The 19,129-nt window shown below is 46.0% G+C and overlaps 1 protein-coding gene across 9 annotated transcripts in view; it reads left to right on the top strand.

Moving 5' to 3' along the window:
• The window catches only part of ATP8A2 (ATPase phospholipid transporting 8A2), a 970,290-nt gene that overhangs the window by 707,025 nt on the left and 244,136 nt on the right, over nucleotides 1-19,129 (top strand). The window contains exon 34 of one of the 9 annotated variants that reach the window (XM_068266978.1): nucleotides 15,534-15,651. The exons of the other annotated variants lie outside the window; for them this stretch is intronic. Within the exon in view, the coding sequence (XP_068123079.1) occupies nucleotides 15,534-15,572 (39 nt within the window). The 3' untranslated portion in view covers nucleotides 15,573-15,651. Of the gene's footprint in view, nucleotides 1-15,533; nucleotides 15,652-19,129 lie in introns of those variants that run through there. 9 annotated transcript variants of the gene reach the window in all.

Here is a 19,129-nt window from a genome sequence, read left to right as displayed (position 1 = left end):
CCCAACATGTAAACAAAACCTGCGAATGTGAGAAAGGTCAGCAGAGCGATGAATGCACTGTGTGGTTTCTGGTGAGAAATCTTCTGTGTGGGGCATGGCAGGTGAGCTCCTTAAGGTCAAGTGAGGGTAAAGGTTACAAATGTATACATTTCAAAACAAGGACTGGATTCTGTGATTGATCATGGAGTTACTTTGACCAGATCACCTGGGGTCCTAGGAGGGCATGTCGAGCTGTAGGCAAAAAGCTCTCCTGGGCTGCAGAAAACTGGAGAACAGAAGTGACTGTGGCCTGAATTCAGGCCTGGATTTACCTCACAGGAGCACAGATGTCCTGGCACCTTAGACTTTGCCCTTCATGAACCTACAAACCCCACCAAACCAAACTGCACCACAGGTGTGTTGGCTGTCCTTTCTCCCATACTTCTCTTGCCCGTCACAGGTGCCCCCTTAGTATTAGGTGGCCAGAACTACCCTCAAATAGTAAGTAGCTAGAGGTGCCCCAAGTATTAGTAGCTAGAGGAACCTCAATATTAAAGAGGAACTTCAGCCTAATCAAACATACTGTCATTAAGTTACATTAGTTATGTTAATTAAAATAGATAGGTAATATAGTCTCTTACCCACCCTGTTTTAAAAGAACAGGCAAATGTTTGTGATTTCATGAGGGCAGCCATCTTTTTGGTTGAAGGGAGGTGACAGGGAGCATGAGACACAGTTTCAAATGTCCTGTGTCCTGATCACCCCTCACAGTTGCTAGGCAACGAGAACATCATCATCAGAAATCCCATCGTGCTTTGCACAGTATCAGGGGAAAAAATGCACAGGCAGTTTTCTTTGATGAGGCGGAGCTTTGCTTCTGTGCAGCCAAAAATGAGGCTTGGATAAGAAAAACAAAGTTCTGATGCTGTGAAACTGTTAAACAACTCTGAAACACCAAGCTTTTTCAGTGCTGTTGAGTAGATTTTTAGTCTGGAGGTTCACTTTAAGTAGCTAGAGGTGCCCCTGACTAAAGGTAGATCTAGTCAGTGGAATGCCGATATCTGCGTGAGTAACCTCTCATTTACACTCTCACCAGGACTCTGCATAGGGAAGAAGGGAGGGGGGAACACAGGGAGGGGAGTAAGACACCTTTCCATCATCAGGCGCCTGTAGGCATGTGCAGAATATATAGTAGCTGAACTCTGCTGCTTCGCCCGAGCCACTCAGCCAATCATGAGTCCAGCAGGAATCAGCTGATCGTCCTGATCAGCTGACACTTCCCCTGCTGGTATAAAGGTCCTGACTTCTGGCCCGCGCGCGCCCGTAGCTCTCTATCCATCTATGTGGACTAACAGACCCAGCCACTCCAAAGGCACGCTGCTGCGTACAAACCGCCACCTTGGACACGGAAACAGCCGCTTTGCTGTTATAACATGCGGCGGCTTTTCCGCGTTCTGCCACACTACCAGACGCGTGCAAACCGCCACGTTGGACGCGGAATCAGCCGCCTTGCTTTTAGCACACGCGTCGGCTTTTCCGCGTTTTCTCACAGTACAGTGCTGACATTTTCTGTAGTGATTTACAGAATGTATAGTCTTGATTCAGCACACTCCTAGATATTTATGTCACGGTCAACAAAATGACCATTCGGCCTATATCCCAAGCCCGCTGCCTGGGTGTCACCCTGGACTCTGCCCTTTCCTTCACCCCCCCCCCCATCCAAAACGTTACCAGAGACTTCAACTTCCATCTCTGCAACATCTCCAAAATCTGCCCCCTCCTTACCCTGGACACAGCCTAACCACCCCCACTGCGGGTGCTTTACCCTAACCACCTCCACTGCCATTGCCTAATCCTAACCACCCCCACTGCCGATGCCTAAACCTTACCACTCCCACTGCGGGTGCTTTACCCTAACCACCTCCACTGCCATTGCCTAATCCTAACCAACCCCTGTAAGGAAACGCGGAAAGGCCGCCGTCTCTCGAGGTGAGGCGGCTGTTTCCGCGTCCAGCATGGCGTCACAACGCGGAAAAAACACCGCATGCCGCATAGGCAGTGCGGCGGAATCCGCATTGGTAACGGCGGAATCCGCATCAGAGGCGGCCCCCGCACTAGATACATTGCATGACAGTACTGGTGTGGCTGGGACTGATAGTCCACCAGGATTCAGACTTACACGCGCGCGAGCACAGAGGCAGAGTTTAAATAGCAGTTAGAAGGGTGTCGGCTGACCAGCTGGGTCAGCTGACAAATTCCACTGCTCTCATTGGACCAGCAATTAGGGAGGTCCTGGAAAGGTCCTAGAGTATATATACTGCTGGTTGTTCACTTGCTCTTTGTCTGGCGTGCGATCACATATGTGGGAGCACCCAGATCCGTAGTCAGATCCGCAAGTGTGCCGGGACCAGCTGGAGCTGTAATCCTACACTTAGCTAGATTCTGTTGATAGCTAAAGTACTAGTTTGATTGTGATTATATGTTATGACTTTTGCCTGCTTTGACTATCCTCCTGAACTCTGATCTTGTACCTCGATATTTCTGATACTCTGTTGCCGAACCCCGGCTCGTTCCTTGACTCTGTTTCTGCCTCCTGATTTTGTACCCCGATATATCTGATACCCCGTTGCTGAACCTTGCCTGTACTTTGACTCCGCCTTTGCCTCCTGATCTTGTACTTTATCTGTCCGTGTGTGTACGACCTGGCTTGTCTGACCTCGAGAACCGACCTTACTGTTAGAGGCGGTTCCTCGTTCTGTTAAGTGACCCTTCCGCCAGAGGGTTACTTTCAGTATATCCTTCCCGCTGGCAGCCTGACTCCTCCCGCCTTGGAGAGCTCAGGGTTGCGGAAGGAATCTGTACAGTACGTCTTACTGTACTGAGGCCCTGTCCTCTAAGTGTTACTGTTACACCAAAACACTACACTCTACTCAGGTGAACAGAGGTTAGCTAGTATATCGGATTATCAGTGATACTGCAGATCACGTATAATCTGGTATACATCTGTATTCCCATTGATTCTGCAGATCACTGGTAATCAGATCCTCTCTGTGCTTCACCAATCGTTACAACCCCACTGCCATTGCCTAATCCTAACCAACCCCACTGCCGATGCCTAATCCTAACCACCCCAATATTAGTAAATTAGCTCGCACACCAGAAGGGATTTGTTTGCAACAAATTATATAAAGTCAAAGATATGCTAAATCAAATAGAAATACAGACAGTGAATGATCCAGTGGTATATACACCATAGAAAACACAAACTAAAGCAGATAGCGGTCACCCTGCGGACACAAATAGGCTGTATCAGATCTATAGCAAACGACAGCAATGCACAGCTCTATTCAGCAAGTAAGCAGCTTAGAGCAGTATAAGTAATGAGTCCAGCACCCAAATTATCTGCTTCCCATTTTACTATGGTCTGATCTCAACTAGAAGAGGTTGCAAACGTAACCAAATACTACAAGCGTTGGTTGGATCCCATGTGTTCGGCAGCTGGATAACACACTGGTAATGCTGCTGCCCTTGAAGTAGAGTTTGAGCCTTTGACCTGGGCTCAAGTCAGTATGTAATATACTAAGGAGTCTTTGGGCAAGGCTCCCTAATGCTGCTGGTGGCCCATGGACCCCTCCCTAAGTGGTTGCCTCTGAAGTGTCTTGAGTCCTCCAGGAGAAACGTGCAATGTAAAGGTTATGTGTCTTGTCTATGTTCTCCATCTCCCTGAAGAACTTTAACATATCAGGTCCTCTCTTTCTTATTTGCATGAGCGTATGAAAGAGACCTTCTGATTGGTCGCTCTGTGCAGCCATATCTGTACGCCTCGTGGGTTTTCATTCTATTGTCATTGCCGGAACTGTCTGTGTACACAATTCTTTTATTTATGCTCCCCTCTTTTGTCCTCAAGATAATATGAACCATTGACATTTCATGCTAGTCTATATGCCAGAGCTTTTGTGTCCTCTTCCCCTGTGGATTATACTGAAGTGCTGACATTCAATACCTCTAAAACGCAAACACACGAGCAGACAAAAAGCCATAAAAGTCCACAAGTTTGCGGAAGGAAAACAGTGCTATTCAATTCTCGGAAAAAAAGATACTTTATCTTTGGATATTGTAGAAAAGAGTTAAAGACTCCTTGGGGGTTTTCTGTTGTCTGTGTCCGGAGGTTTTCCTTTACTTCCTGCCTTGAGGCCTCCACGGTCCAGTGTGGTTTTAAAGGATACCCGAAGTGACATGTGACATGAGATAGACATGGGTATGTACAGTGCCTAGCACACAAATAACTATGCTGTGTTCTGTTTTTTCTTTCTCTGCGTGAAAGAGTTAAATATCAGGTATGTAAATTGCTGACTCAGTCCTGACTCAGACAGGAAGTGACTACAGTGTGACCCTCACTGATAAGAAATTCCAACTAAAAAACACTTTCCTAGCAGAAAATGGCTTCTGAGAGCCAGAAAGAGATAAAAAGGGGAATTTCTTATCAATGAGGGTCACACTGTAGTCACTTCCTGTCTGAGTCAGGACTGAGTCAGCCACTTACTTACCTGATATTTAACTCTTTCAGGCAGAGAAATAAAAAAAAAGAATACAGCATAGTTCTTTGTGTCCTAGGCACTGTACATACCCATGTCTAACTCATCATGTCATTTGTCACTTCTGGTATCCTTTAATATGGCACATCAATGGTTAAAACATTATTCTTTATTATATATTTTTACTAAGACATACATTTAGAACACAGTCATATGTGACTTTTCAGAGTTCTGGGCTCCTTTGTCAAGCAAACAGAGTGTGATTTACTTAGCAGAAGGACTACAAACTGCAGTCCATCTCCCTGACTATGACCTCTATCTTTCGCCTACCCTGTCCCCTAACACTAATATCGCATATTGGCTGTATGGTAGCCAAGCTTCTGAGGCTTAGCTATATGATAGGCAAAGCGCAACACTGATTTACAGAGCTCATCTGATAATAGCCAAACCGGTGATAATAGCCAAACCCTCTCACCATTAGTAGCTGGTCAGCTTCAATATCTGGAGCTTGACTAATAATAGCTGAACTTGGCACCATTAGCCGATGCTCGACAGCTGGTATGCACTAGTGCTCCAAATTCACCTCATCCGTCTGAAAGGGTTAATACGTTTACTTCCATTTTCTCCTGGGAGTCTTATCACATTGCAAAGCTATCTAATTAATCTGGCTATTGGGGGGAGGGGAGAGGGAATTATTGTAATCTTCACAAACATTACACTATTTCTTTCACAGGCAGGTAGAATAACTATAAAGACACTAAGGAGTGAGGGGAATAGGTTTTCAATAGTAGGATAAGCCAGAGTGTAGTTGCAATTTTGATGGCTCTTTCTCGTATTTGGCATAGAATGTAGATAAGGTCTTAGCTTGACAGATATTTGAGGAACAATTAGCAATGTGAATTGTTCAATACACACACCCTAGATATAAAGAGTTGTAAAATACGAAGTTCAAATATAATTGTAATGTTTCAACTGGAAATCAGGGTAAATGGTTGCAAGGTAACAGTTTACACTATCAGTTGCTTGATGTGCCAGGTTGTTTTTGATTAGCATGCTTTGATATGTTTGGCTTTAATAAAGAAGGGCCCCATTGTTAGGAGTGGTGTAGTAGTGGTATGCAAATTAAAAGCATAAAATAAATACATCCATTTTTGTTTACTTGATGGAAGAACTCCAAATATGTAATAGTAACTGTAATTTAAGGGGGCTTTGCTCGCAATAAGAATTTCAAAACCCCCTTCACCTAGATTAGTGACAGACTACAATTGGTGAGTATAACAAACAACATAGCACCTGCTGACTAACTCACATATGCATGTTCGTTTAGCACGTCGGGGTCCTCCAATCCTTCGGGTGTCAGAGGGCCCCACGTCCCCCCTGCGCCGATGGCAAGGGGGGAAGGTTCCCTTCGGGGAGCAACGGAAAGGGTCCTGTTTTTTTTGTGGGGCCCGTGGCTGCTCATGCACGTTTTGTGGGGGCGTTTATGCACTCCCACTTTTTCCGTGCATGGACATAAAGGCCTTAGGCTACATACACACATCAGACCATAGTCTTTGGAAAATGAAAGATCACAGACCAATTTTACCCCCTTTCATGTAGTATGAGAGCCATACCTACACAGTCTATTCTATGGAGCTGAACTCCCCATCAGAAAAAAATCTTTGCAAGATGCTGCACACAAACATGCTGCACACACTCAAAAGTTATGTAGCTGCAAAAGATCTGTTCCTGCCAAAAATCCATTCCTGCAAATTGCAATGGTAGTCTATGAGATCTGCAGATCATCATACACACATGATTTAACTGACATTCATCTGCAGATCAGATCCATCAGGATGGATTTTCAGATCTGCGGATGATTGCTTGATCTGCAGATGAATGTCCGTTAAATCATGTGTGTATGATGATCTGCAGATCTCATAGACTATCATTGCAATTTGCAGGAATGGATTTTAGCAGGAACAGATCTTTTGCAGATACTGATCTTTTGTGTCTGTACAGCATCTGTGTGTGCAGCATCTTGCAAAGATTTCTGTCTGATGTGGAGTTCAGCTCCATAGAAAAGACTGTGTAGAGTATGGCTCTCATACTACATGAAGGGTGGTAAGATTGGTCTGTGATCTTTCATTTTCCAAAGACTATAGTCTGATGTGTGTATGAGCCTTTACTTACTCCAGGACTCCTGTTGCATGCAACAGGAGCCAAGAAAGCTAAAAAAAAAAATGCATGTTCGTTTAGCAGTTGCTGGGCAGACTTTGAGTTTATTTGTACTAGGTTAGTACATTTCACATAAGTTTTACTATAAACAAATTTTTGTATGCAATGAATATATGAGAAACTGATGTGTGGTGCAGAATAAATCTGCAGTATGAAATCCATGGAGTTGATTCGCTATACCGTGCTAACACATAGCACGGTCGCGCTTTTCGTTTAGCACGCAATGTGACAAGTGCACATGTTTACGTGCGTAACGGTTTGCGCTTGCTCGCCAACAAAGTTCTTTGCATGTTTACTGCCGCCTTAACACACGAAGACCTTTGTTAGCGAGCACAAACCTTTACGCACGTAAACATGTGCATACGTCACATTGCGCGCTAAACGAATAGCTCGACCGTGCTATGTGTTAGCACATTATAGTGACTCAACCCCTATATTTCTTCTGCATCGCACCACATACAAAAATTTGCATTCAAGAAAAATGACGACATTGACGTGCATTGGTTTCAGTTTTAATGTGAAAAATCGAATTCTAACTTAGTGGAAATGGGCCCTTTAGGTAATACAATAGAGTTTTGGTTATTGAACACCCACAGGGATCAACTGACTCTGGATAGGTGTACCTAGGCCCAGCTAATATAGTACTACACTCCACTCTAGATACATACCATAAACTCTGCATCCAATGTTAAAATACAGTAACAGATAGTATATAAACCTTGGGGGAGCCATGGCACCCAGTGTTGAAGCACAGCAGAGCCCACAAACAGCCTAAGAAGTTGGCCTTCACCAATGTGAGTATTGCTGGTGATTTGTGCTGGTTGGTTGAGACTGCTGGTTAGTTGAGTTGCAGGAACTCTACTGTAGTTGGATCATGCTTTACATGGCATGTGGTGGTAGACATAGAGGTTGGAGCAAGCTGTAACCATTCTGCCACATTCATTTCTAGTCTGGGGCAGTAAATGACTGGTGGCAGCCCAGATGTTCTCCAAACCATCCAGCAGTAGATGGCGTCAGGGAATGAGACAGAATTATAATCAGGAGTCAAAGGAGGAAGTCAAAGGAGGAGTCAAAACGAAGCATCAAGGCCAAAAAGTAGGACAGAAATAGAGACAGATTACAGCAAAATCTCAACAGACATTGTTCACGAAAATTACAAAACAAGCAGGTCTGGCAATACAGCAAACAGTGTGACATCCTTGGACATACAAGCTACAATAAACATTTGGCACCTGGGTCTGCTTTTGTGAACTTGTAGGTAGATGGCCCAACCTATAGGCACCTGAACTGTGTTTGGCCCACATTGCCACAATGTTTGACACACAAAATCAATAGAAGTCACATCCATCCTAAGTAGTTGGACAATATCTGTTTTTTTCTTTCGTTTTCATTTTATCCGTTTAACAAGTGCAGTCTGTCATGCCACTATGTAACAACTATATCTGTAATTTCCTCCATAAGACATTGCGACCACGGCATGTGCATGTGCAGAGCGCTCCCGGACGCGGGCGTGCAATGTAGGACGCACAGCCAGGCCAGCTCCTACGCACTAATGCCCAACCCGGCAGACTCAGAAGAGGCTGCCAGGGGGGTATTTAGGTAGCAAAGGAGGGGGACTGAGGAGAACAAGGGGAACGGTGGGCATCAGGACAACTTCCCGTACATGCCTGCTCCCCCTGTTTTTCCTTCTGAATTCAGCTCTGGTATGATGCTATCTGTGTCTTGAAAATGTTTATACTATATTGATTGTTGCAGCTCTTCTGGATTTCCAGGACAATATTCCGGGACCTAGACTGTACCTAAACAGATTGTATAAAGTGTCTACACACCACTCATAAAAATTATAGAAAGGGTCTGTTACGTAGCCAGACCTAAAAGCCTCATTGCTCCAAACAAGCCTCCATGGAAGCACATGTCAGCACAAAATGGCCGTCAGGCCGCTGTACCCGGCATCCACCCCCCACTGAACTGAGCACCAGGATCGGTATGTGCAGCAGTTAACTGTTTTACTGCACATGTTAATATCTGTAGTGTTGCCAGGGCCATTTCTTGGGCAGTGCGGGCAGGGCGACCGCACTGGGCGCAGACCAGCAAGTAGATGAAGGGGGGCGCAGGCAGAAGGACATTACCGCTAGGGAGCTGGTGACGCGCGGTGCAGCCAAATAGAAGAAGAAAGAAGATTACCAGCACGATTACCTTCCTTGACTCCTCCTAGGCTGCCTGCGTCAGACTTCAAGTCATCATCATGTCACCACCACGTGATGACACCTGATGTCTTGTAGCGGTATTGCAGGCTGTGAGTGTGTGGCACCCATGGAGGAGTCGGCTTTCCGGGCTCTCCTCGCCTGGGTGTTTTCCTGCTTCCTCCTGGATGAGCGGCTGGTCACTAGAAAGTAGGCAGATCTACTTGTGACCTGTGGCTGTGTTTCTGTTCCTAAAGATTAAGGGTTCCCGAGTCCACGTGGGTGGAGGGAAGGGGGCGCAATTTTTACACCCTCACCCTGGGTGCAATTTAGCCTAGAAACTGCCCTGAGTGTTGTTGATTGCACTTTGAGAATGGAATAAATCGGTGATGCTTGCAGTGCCGACCAACGTCCCTTTTCTTCTATGTATGCAACTATACCCTTAAGTCAGAGCACGCATAGCATGGGGATATGGATAACTATCCGGACCTGGATGACACAGATGTAGCCCTCCACTGTATACTGCAGTGCCAACGTTAGACTCTGTTCCTTCACCTTCAAACTATATTGATTGTTGCAGCTCTTCTGGATTTCCAGGACAATATTCCAGGACTTAGGCTGTACATAAACAGATTGTTTGTATAAAGTGACTACACCCCACTTATAAAAATTACTGAAAGGGTCTGTTATGTAGCCAGGCCTACAAGCCTCATGGCACCAAACAAATTACTATGAACCCGTTTACCAACTGCAGAGCTCTACAGATACTATAGATTATTGCTTTGCTTGAGGCTGGCGCTGTGCGTCTGAGCTGGGAGCCTTCTGAACGGTCCTCACATCTGCCCCGCTTCCACCTGTTCCTATAACTAGTTAATTACCGACACAAGATACTTTACAGTGTTTTCAAAGTTGACAAACCCTGCCTGTGCTAGCTGAGTTACCACTCATAAATTAGCTAGCTCATATGGGATATCTGCAACTGATTACTAAGGAGTCTCCATCTGGGAATTTACTTTAAAATATGTGCATGCTAATCAGGGCAACTCGTGTTTCAGCAGGACAAATTCAAAGTTCATTATAATGCAATATGCATCATTTGCAAACTAAAAACTAGCAGATTTTTTTCTTTTTGTATAATTGCATTCAGACAGGAACCGTTTTAACAGCTTGTGGGTAATCTAGACAAGCTAAAGTTCACTGCAGTGCATGGCAGTAGTTGTGCTTGCATCTGCTATTGGGCCCATGGGTCCATGGAGGACCATCTGTGACACCTGTTCTGCAGGCCTTGGGCTATCTGCTTTATTTTCTCCTAATTCCACATCAGACAGAAATTTGAGCAGTTTCTGTTAAAATAGTTTATAATGTGACTTTTAAGTGATAACTTCAGGCTAAGGTACAAAGCAAAAATGTGTTATTAAACAGCCCAAAGACACATTTCCCAATCATACATGATTTGCCTTTTTGCATTTCCTACACTCTACACACTTTACACCTTGATGAATAAACGTGCATGTCAAATAGCGGTTTCAGGGTCCCTTGTAATATGTCCTCCTTTTTTAAGAGTGCACCCCAGCATCTCACTGCCTTCATTGGAGTGTTCCCACCTTCTCAAGCTAAGTACCCATGGGCAGACCATTGCCAGATGGATCAGGGATCTCCACCAATGAACGATCATGTCCTGATCCATCTGGCCTCATCCGCCACGATGTATCCAAAATTATGGACGTTCAAAAATGAATGGTCACCATGGGTGGCATGCTTCATGAAACATTGTTGTGCGATATCACGGTACAAATAGTTTGTTGTGAAACATCGTATTGTGGGTATGGGCCTTTAGATTCCTTAATAGTGCATCTGCTGCTTTCCAGTGCCCTTTGTAGTGTATCATCAGCTTTACCGGCGTAGAAGAATACAACCAACTATAAAGTCTTATAGATACCAGGCCATGTGCTGTACAGAGGCATCACTAGCCTTTTGCTAACGATGTGCCTTTATAGAGGGGGAGAGGGATGACATGCGGCACATGATGGAGTGACTTCTGGAGTGTGGGGTGAGTAAGAGAACAATGCATTCGGAAGTTGGATGGATATCTCTAAAGATCCGGCATGCCAGAGCTGATGTCTGTAGACTCATGTAGCCACCCTAGTTTCTTATCCCTCCTCCCCTCTTGCTATAGAGGGGAGGAGGTATGACAAGAGGCACTCAATGGAGTGACTTCTGGCATGCGGGGTGAGTAAAAGAACAAAGCATTCATAGGTTGGTTGGACATCGCTAAAGATCCAGTATCCCAGAGGTGATGGCTGTAGACTCCTGTATCCACGCTAGTTTCTTGTCCCCGAACCTTCAAATGCTACATTCTTAGCCTTGTTATAGACAGAAGAGGAGGATTGACATGTGGCACTCAACGGAGTGACTTCTGGCATGGGGGGTGAGTAAGAGAACAAAGCATTCAGAGGTTGGTTGGATCTCACTAAAGATCTGGCATGCCAGAGGTGATGTCTGTAGAATCATGTTTTCACTCTAGATTCTGTGCCAAGATGTTCCTTAGCAGCTGCCAAGTTTAATCCAGCCTGTGTACATAACATGGGTTAACACTCTAATACTATTCCATTTTTTGTTTTGCATGTATTCTTTCCATACCACAGACAGTAACAAATGGGACTATAGTGGAAAAAAACCCTGGTCATGTGCTGCTTCTACATGTGCTGTATTTACTTGTGCATCAGGAGGTGGGTATCTCAGTACTGCAGTGAGCATTGCTAGGCTTGTGGCTGTGGTGGGGAAGATGGATACTAGGTTGGATCTTATTTCTAATGTGACATGGTGAGGTGTAGCAAAATAGTGGTGCGTGGGCAATGGTCAGTGTTAGGCATAGATAGCGGAGGGTTCAAGAGAGAATTAGGGTACAGATAAATGATAGTAGAATATACATTATATAAAATTCCCACTATAGCGGATAGTAGAATATCCGTAAAAGTATCAATATTTTACATTTATTGTTTCAGAATCACACCCATTTGTTCTTGGGCCTTTTTGCATAAACGCATACTACTAGCAGGTAGCATTTGGCATCTATTCATGCTTCCTTGCAGAGTTTGGCAGTAAGGCATGCTTTGTCATCTGTTTGAGGACTTCTCACTACAACACAATTTCCGATAGGTCCGATCTGATTACCAATAGTTTTTCTGATCGATTTTCTGATCACTTCTGTACAAAATTGTTCAGAGAAATGATCGGAAATCAGATCGGACCTGTCAAAAATTATCTATTTGATCAGTCAAATCAGATGGGAAATTGCATGGTGTGTACCAGGCATTACACAGAGAGGTTCATTTAAAAAGGGGGGGGAGGGGGGAGTTTGTGCATAAAGTTCAACTGATTTGTTATAATATTTTTTTTTTAAAAAGAGCAGACAATCGTGTATCTTTAGTTACTCCAGCTGATCCAGAGTTGAACGATTTGCTTGAAAAAGGGAAAAATTATTCCGTCCTCCACAGAAAATTCAGATAAAATCTTTGGATTGTCCACTGTTTATTATTGGAAATGCTATATCTCTCTCTATATTTTGTTATTTTAAGAAGACATCCGATCCCTTTTTTAAATCACCCACGGTATTTGTTAGTCAGTTCTAACGGAAAACGAGTTCACATTTACCAGCCCTCGCAGCAAAGATCCATTTCCTCGGGTGCAGTTTTAAGCATCGCATAAAGCGGGATGTTCAGTAAACGTCGGTAAAATTGCTGTTCGCACATGGCAGTTTCATCAGTATTTATTTACAGTATGTGTGTGTGTGAGTCCATGTTCACTGCACTCCTTTTTATTGTTGCAAATTCCATGAAATTAATTGCCTGCCCTGAGTTTTAGGGAAGAGCCGACAATGCAGCACTGGTTTAGAGTTTGCAGAGATCACATGTGAAGTCAAAGTGGAGATTGGCCACCGTCTTCATGTCTATACAGGCCCCTTAGTGTAATTGTTATTACATGGAAATCTGGTTTTAATCGCCATCAGTTAATGAAAACAATATGCAATATTTTCTCACATGGGAAGAAAGTCTGTCTGACACGCTGTGCGAAATCTGTCTGAAATGGTGTCCTGATTAGTAATGCTATGTAGGTGCATTGCCTGTCTAGTGCTTGTGTTTAGGTTCTTTGGAATTGATTCTGATATGTCACAGCTGGGTATCACTGCTTAATGCACACTTAACCCATTAAAGCTAATGCCAGTGCATCTCCACAAAGCAGCACTCATTATATCCTGCAGCAACGCCCATATTAGTACGTGGATTGTGAGTTGGACACCTGGAGAGCCGAAAGACAGCTCACCCTTCTGCCGCTAAACTACCTGGCGGCGTTAAATACTATTCCTCCTCCGAGTTGTTGCAACTCAGAGGGAGATGTAATGTGGGCTCCAAGATCGCCGGAGCCCCGAATTACTCTTACACGCCCGCGCAGCATTACATTGCTGCTATGGGGCACCTGATCTCGGCACCCCGCGCTAAGCGCCGAGCACAAAACCAGTCTGCTTCGCTGCAGCGTGCTTATGGACCACCACAGCCCAAACAGATTTTCTGGTGCTTAATATAAAACTCTCCCCCCATTCCCTACCTATGGCGTGGCCCTGCTCAGATCTGACGCAATAGGGGCCCCGTCTCTCGCCCACCTGTGCCGAGTGTTAGCGGTGCATGGGAGCAGCTGATAGGCGGGGGGTTTTTCACCTTCAGCCTTCTGTGGGGAAGAGGCGTTAGCATAGTGACCTTGCTATATAATTGGATGATTTCCTTTTGGTATGTGTGTGGTTGTGTGTGTGTGTGTGTGTCTACAGGGGAGCAGTCCCTGCAAGCCCAGGGGGGCCCAGAGCTATAAAGCCCCATCTACACGGAGGGACATTGTAGCGATCCGGCGGCTCGATTAGCCGCCGGATCACCTCTTCCGTGTGCCCGCCGCGTCCCCGCTCGCCGCGCGTGCGCCGCATTCGATTCCCCGCTCGTGCCTGCTCGTCCCTCGCCGGCGCCGCTCCCGCACGATTCCCTGCCATTGTCCCCTCGCGGGGATCGAGCAGGGAATCGGCGGTACGGAGATCCGTCCTGTCGGATCTTATCAATCGAGCCGCATCAGCGGCTCGATTGATAAGCAGCATCGCGGCCGCATCTACTCGTGTAGATGCGGCTTAAGGGGGCTCCAACTACTACTTCACTGATAAAGGTGTCCATCCTTCAGATAAGGTGTTTTTGTGGCTACACTTGATAACGGTGTGAAGATTATGATCTCCACACTTGATTTATGACCCCTTACAATATGGGTCCTCAACTGTGAGGGTCACAAAGAGTTGGCAAGAGAAAGGGTTTTAAGATTTGGGGGGGTCCATCAAAGCTTTGCTGCAGGGCCCCATGGTTTGTAGTTATGTGTGTGTCTTGACATTATCTTTGCTTTAATTTCTACATGTTTTTTATTTATTTATTTATTTTTTTAAAAGCCTTCTTGCTGGAAAGTTGTAACATAATATCAGTGTATGAATTTTAGCCACCTTATCAAGGCTGTGAGCGTGCGAGCCTAATAACCCGTGGCTGTTGTGTCAGGGTGAAATGATTCTGCTCTGTGGGGGTAATTACAATGTGTCATAATTTAGAACACAGCCAGGGGAAGAGATGTCAAGTGATACAAAGAGAGAGGCAAAAGGACGCTGCCCGCTTTGAAATTACCTTCATTAGCTCAATTTGAGGCAGGAATGTATGTAAATAAACGTCAGCAGCTGCTCCGGCTGCCATTTCTCAGGCCTTTATAGGAATGCAGGACACACAGAAAGTCATCTTCTGAGAATCGCCAACAGCCTCCTCGCTGGCCCAGGAACCAATTTACTTCTAGTTTCCCTGTCACAATATTATGGAGGGGACCACACAGCTGGGGTGGAGAGGCAGAGACACCACGCTCCTAGCCTGTCACATGCATTGTATAAAGCGCAACTACTATCCGATTCTATTGTGTCTATTGGTAACTTATATCACACCTCCCAACTTTCTGAGGTAAGAAAGAGGGGCACCTTTAAGACTTGCACGTCACACCTCCAGCCACGCCCCCGCTACACTCTTAGTAACGCATACCACTAAGAATTCTTAACGTGTACCCGAGGCAACGTGTATGTACAGTGTAAAGCATATTAATAATTAGGCTGTTTTACTTGCTTTATTTTGCTACCTGAAATAGTTAATTTCTAGGCATGGAAGTGACAGCTTCTGTCTTGTCTGTACCTGGTCGGGAATATAGTAAACATCGCTGATAAGCAAAGAACAGCCATAAATTTTTCTTGGCAGAATACAACTTCTGAGAGCAGAGGGAGATAGGAAAAGGTCAACAGTTCATGTGTTTTCACTCAGGGACACTTAAAGGGAACCTTAACTCTAAAAAAAAAAAAATGAGTTTCACTTACCTGGGGCATCTACCAGCCCCCTGCAGCCATCCTGTGCCCTCGTAGTCACTCATGGCTCCTCCGGTCCCCTGCTGCCAGCTAGTTTCATTTTTGCCGACTGGGAGTCGGTGGGCCCCCACGCGTACCTTTGCACGTATTCCCGCGGGCGCAGGAAGCTATCGCAGACATTAAGACGTACATTTTTACGTGTTACAGGTGCAACGCGTAACAGGTGCCGCGAGTCAGCAAACATGAAACTAGCTGACGGCAGGGGACTGGAGGAGCCGAGCCATAAGTGGCTGCGAGGGCACAGGATAGCTGCAGGGGGCTGGTAGATGCCCCAGGTAAGTGAAACTCATTTTTTTTTAGTTAAGGTTCCCTTTAATAGGCTGCCACTGAGCAGAGACAACAAAACATTCAATCTTCTTTTTGTAAATGTTTAACCTCTTGAGGACTGCTGGGCTAAACCCCCCTAGTGACCAGGCCATGTTTAGTAAAATTGGCCACTGCGGCTTTAAGGCCAAGCTGCAGGGCCGCACAACATAGCACACAAGTGATTTTTCCCCCCTTTTCTCCCCACCAACAGAGCTCTCTGTTGGTGGGGTCTGATCGCCCCCACATTGTTTATTTTTATTTGTATGAATGTTATTGTTCCTGTTTTTTCATTAAAAAAAACTGTTTCTTTAAATATATCCCCACCTTCCCTCCCTCCCTTCCTCCCTCCCCACAGCCAGCCAATTATGGCGATCGGCTGTCATAGGCTTCTGCCTATGAGAGCCGATCGCTCTCTTGTCCCCCAGGGGGACAGCCGTGTCACACAGCTGTCCCCAGTGCAGCGCTGCTGCTGATCGCAGAGCTGTACATGTAAAACAGTCTCCCGAGCGGCAATTGCCGCTCGGAGACTGAAGTCGGGGCGGAGCTCCGCACCCCGAGCAGGAGATGCGCGTGCAGCCTGCGCGCGATTTCCTGCAAAACAGAGCCCCAGGACTTTACGCCAATCGGCATTAGGCGGTCCTGGGGTTGCCGCCGCGGCCACGCCCATCGGCGTGACGCCATCGGCAAGAGGTTAAATATAAAATAAAACCATGAAATAACTAAAAAAGTAATTTTTAGGAATAAGAGGATTAATACAATTGTTTATGTCATCAGTTTATTTTCACCTTGGGTTCACTATAAGGAAAAGACATAGTTTTATCATTCGAATCAATTGGTCCTTTTTATCCTCAGTAGTTTTTCTTCATATTGACATTTAAAACCAATAAATATATCAATTTAAAGGGATGGGAATAAAGTTAATTAGATAAAAAAAATACATATATGTTCCTAGATCTGTACATCAGTCCTGAAAGAGGGAAAATTGAGGGAGAAATCCTGACAGAGAAATTTGGTTCCCAAAGAGTCTATCCCTCCAAAAAAACGACAATTGGGAGTTATAGGTGTGTTTCAGCAGAGGCGTAACTACAAATCCCCTCCCCCCCCAAAAAAAAAAACTTTGTTGGGGTCCCCTATTGCTCACACCCTTTCCCTTGCCTACCCTTGGTGACCCTCACAGCCTGGGGCCCATCTTGTAAGGTTCATAAACCTAGTGTGGACATCATAATCTTCACACCCATAACAAATTTAGCCACAAAAATACCTGATCTGAAGGATGGTCCTCTTTATCAGAGGGAGTGAAATAGTGGCTGGGGCCCCCTTACAGCTCTGGGCCCCCCTATGATTTTGTTTTAGGCATTAGGTACAGTAGGTAGTGTTAAGGTTAGATGTCGGGTGGGGGGGTTCTGTGTGAGAGTAAGGTTAGGTTTGGCCATAATAAAATATTGGTATTTAATACTGATAGCTTACACTTTTATAGTAAAATATCAGTATTTAATACAGATATTTTACTATCGGACTTACTGGGCGCCCAAATTTCCAGGCGACTTTGATTAACATACGCTTTGAAATGGGCCACTTTACAGCTAAATTGAGGGTGACGCTGGGGGAAGGGAGGAGCGGTAAGCTTCTGCACTACTCCCCATACACACACCGCGCGTTATTTTTGCAATATATTCAGGACTAAAGGCGCGTATTGTTTCAAACGACAGGTCCGCTGAGCGGATCAATCATTAAAGCCTCATACACACGGGGCACCGTTGTTGCTGTTGCTAGCACACAGGAGACGTGTGCGCAACAGCTCGGCGACAGCTCCGCCTGAGTGTCAGCTGTCTACACGTCTCTGCCCAACAGGCAGAGACGCGGCGGAAGCTGTCACCGAAAGTTTCATCCCCCCGCCGGAAACTCCCTTCTGGCTGTGGGTAGCTGTCGCTAGTACGCAGTACGCATGGTGGACTAGCGACAGTTGCGGAGACAGAAGTTGCCGACGATTGGCCAAGTCAATCGCCTGGCGACAGCTCTGAGTAGCGACAGTTCGTGGCTTGCACCTTATACACACGGGGGACCTGTCGCCGCAACATGCGCGTGCCACGTGTTTATGGCGACAGTTGTGCCCTGTGTGTATGGGCCTTAAAGAGAGTCTGAAGCGAGAATAAATCTCGCTTCAGACCTCATAGATAGCAGGGGCATATGTGCCCCTGCTAAAACGCCGCTATCCCGCGGCTTAACGGGGGTCCCTGATCCCCCAAATCCCCTCCGTGCAGCGGGGGAGCGCTTCCGTATTGGGGCAGGGCTAACCGCCGCAGCCCTGCCTCCCGCACGTCTATCACATGCGTACCTCCGCCTCTCCCCGCCCCTCTCAGTCTTCCTTCACTGAGAGGGGCGGGGTAGAGGCGGCAATGCGCATCTGATAGACACGCTGTGAGGCAGGGCTGCAGCTGTTAGCCCTGCCTCCAGAAAGAGCAAAATTTACGACCAAGTTGGTCGTTGATTTTGCAGGGGGGGTTTGGAGGTGAAGGGACCCCCGTTTAGCCGCGGGATAGTGGCATTTTAGCAGGGGCACACATGTCCCTGCTAACTATGAGCTCTGAAGCGAGATTTATTCTCGCTTCAGAGTCTCTTTAACAGCCTTCTCAGTCTGCCGACAGCTTGTACTCAAGTGCAACTGTCAGCAGAACGACCACTCCGCGGTAGTGTCTGACGGCCTTGTTGTTTGAAAAATACGGCGTGTGTATGCGCCTTTAGGTATTCTTTAAAGGAAACTTCAATCTGCAGGTAATTGAATAGGAAAATTGATGTGTGAATAAGGCACCTTTGAGTGATCCACTACAAAAGACAGCCCCTGGTTTTCTACCACCTGCTGTCTTATGTCATCCAACTTTTAAAACACTAAAATCCTCCACATATTGAATGTCTAATCTGCATTGCCTTTGTTCCTTTAGCACACAGCGCGGTCTCTTCAGTTTTCAGTGTGATGTAATTATAAGGGAGCTCTGCTGGCCAGGACTGACCTCTATTATTCACTCTTTCCTTCGGATTGGAGACTTGTTCATGAATTTACATTCTTCCCTACAGTGCTCATTTTATAGAAGTTTGTGAGTGAAGATTGTGTAGCTGCAGCTCACATTACTCAGTGGACCTGATGTAAAAGACATCTCCAGTGAGTCTGTATGTTCTGTAGTAGGCATATTGTAAGTGCCCCAGGGGTGAGCTCCGTGCTACTGTGCATGGGCGGGCGGGCTAGCGAGACTACAGTGCGGCCATTAAGGCGGAAGTGAAGCTGCGCAGCCCCGATTCGGCGATTCGGAGGGGGGGGAGAGGGGGGGACTGCGCTCTGCAATGGGGGAGGGCTGCCAACAATAGGGAAGCCTCAATAGATCATGAGGCTTCTCTCTCTGCAGGGTAAAAACTTCTTTTGAACCCGAGGTTTGGCTCTGTAC

This window comes from Hyperolius riggenbachi, chromosome 2 (genome assembly GCF_040937935.1).
Source record: "Hyperolius riggenbachi isolate aHypRig1 chromosome 2, aHypRig1.pri, whole genome shotgun sequence".
Classification (NCBI taxonomy): domain Eukaryota; kingdom Metazoa; phylum Chordata; class Amphibia; order Anura; family Hyperoliidae; genus Hyperolius; species Hyperolius riggenbachi.
This window is presented reverse-complemented; position numbering and strand designations above follow the sequence as displayed.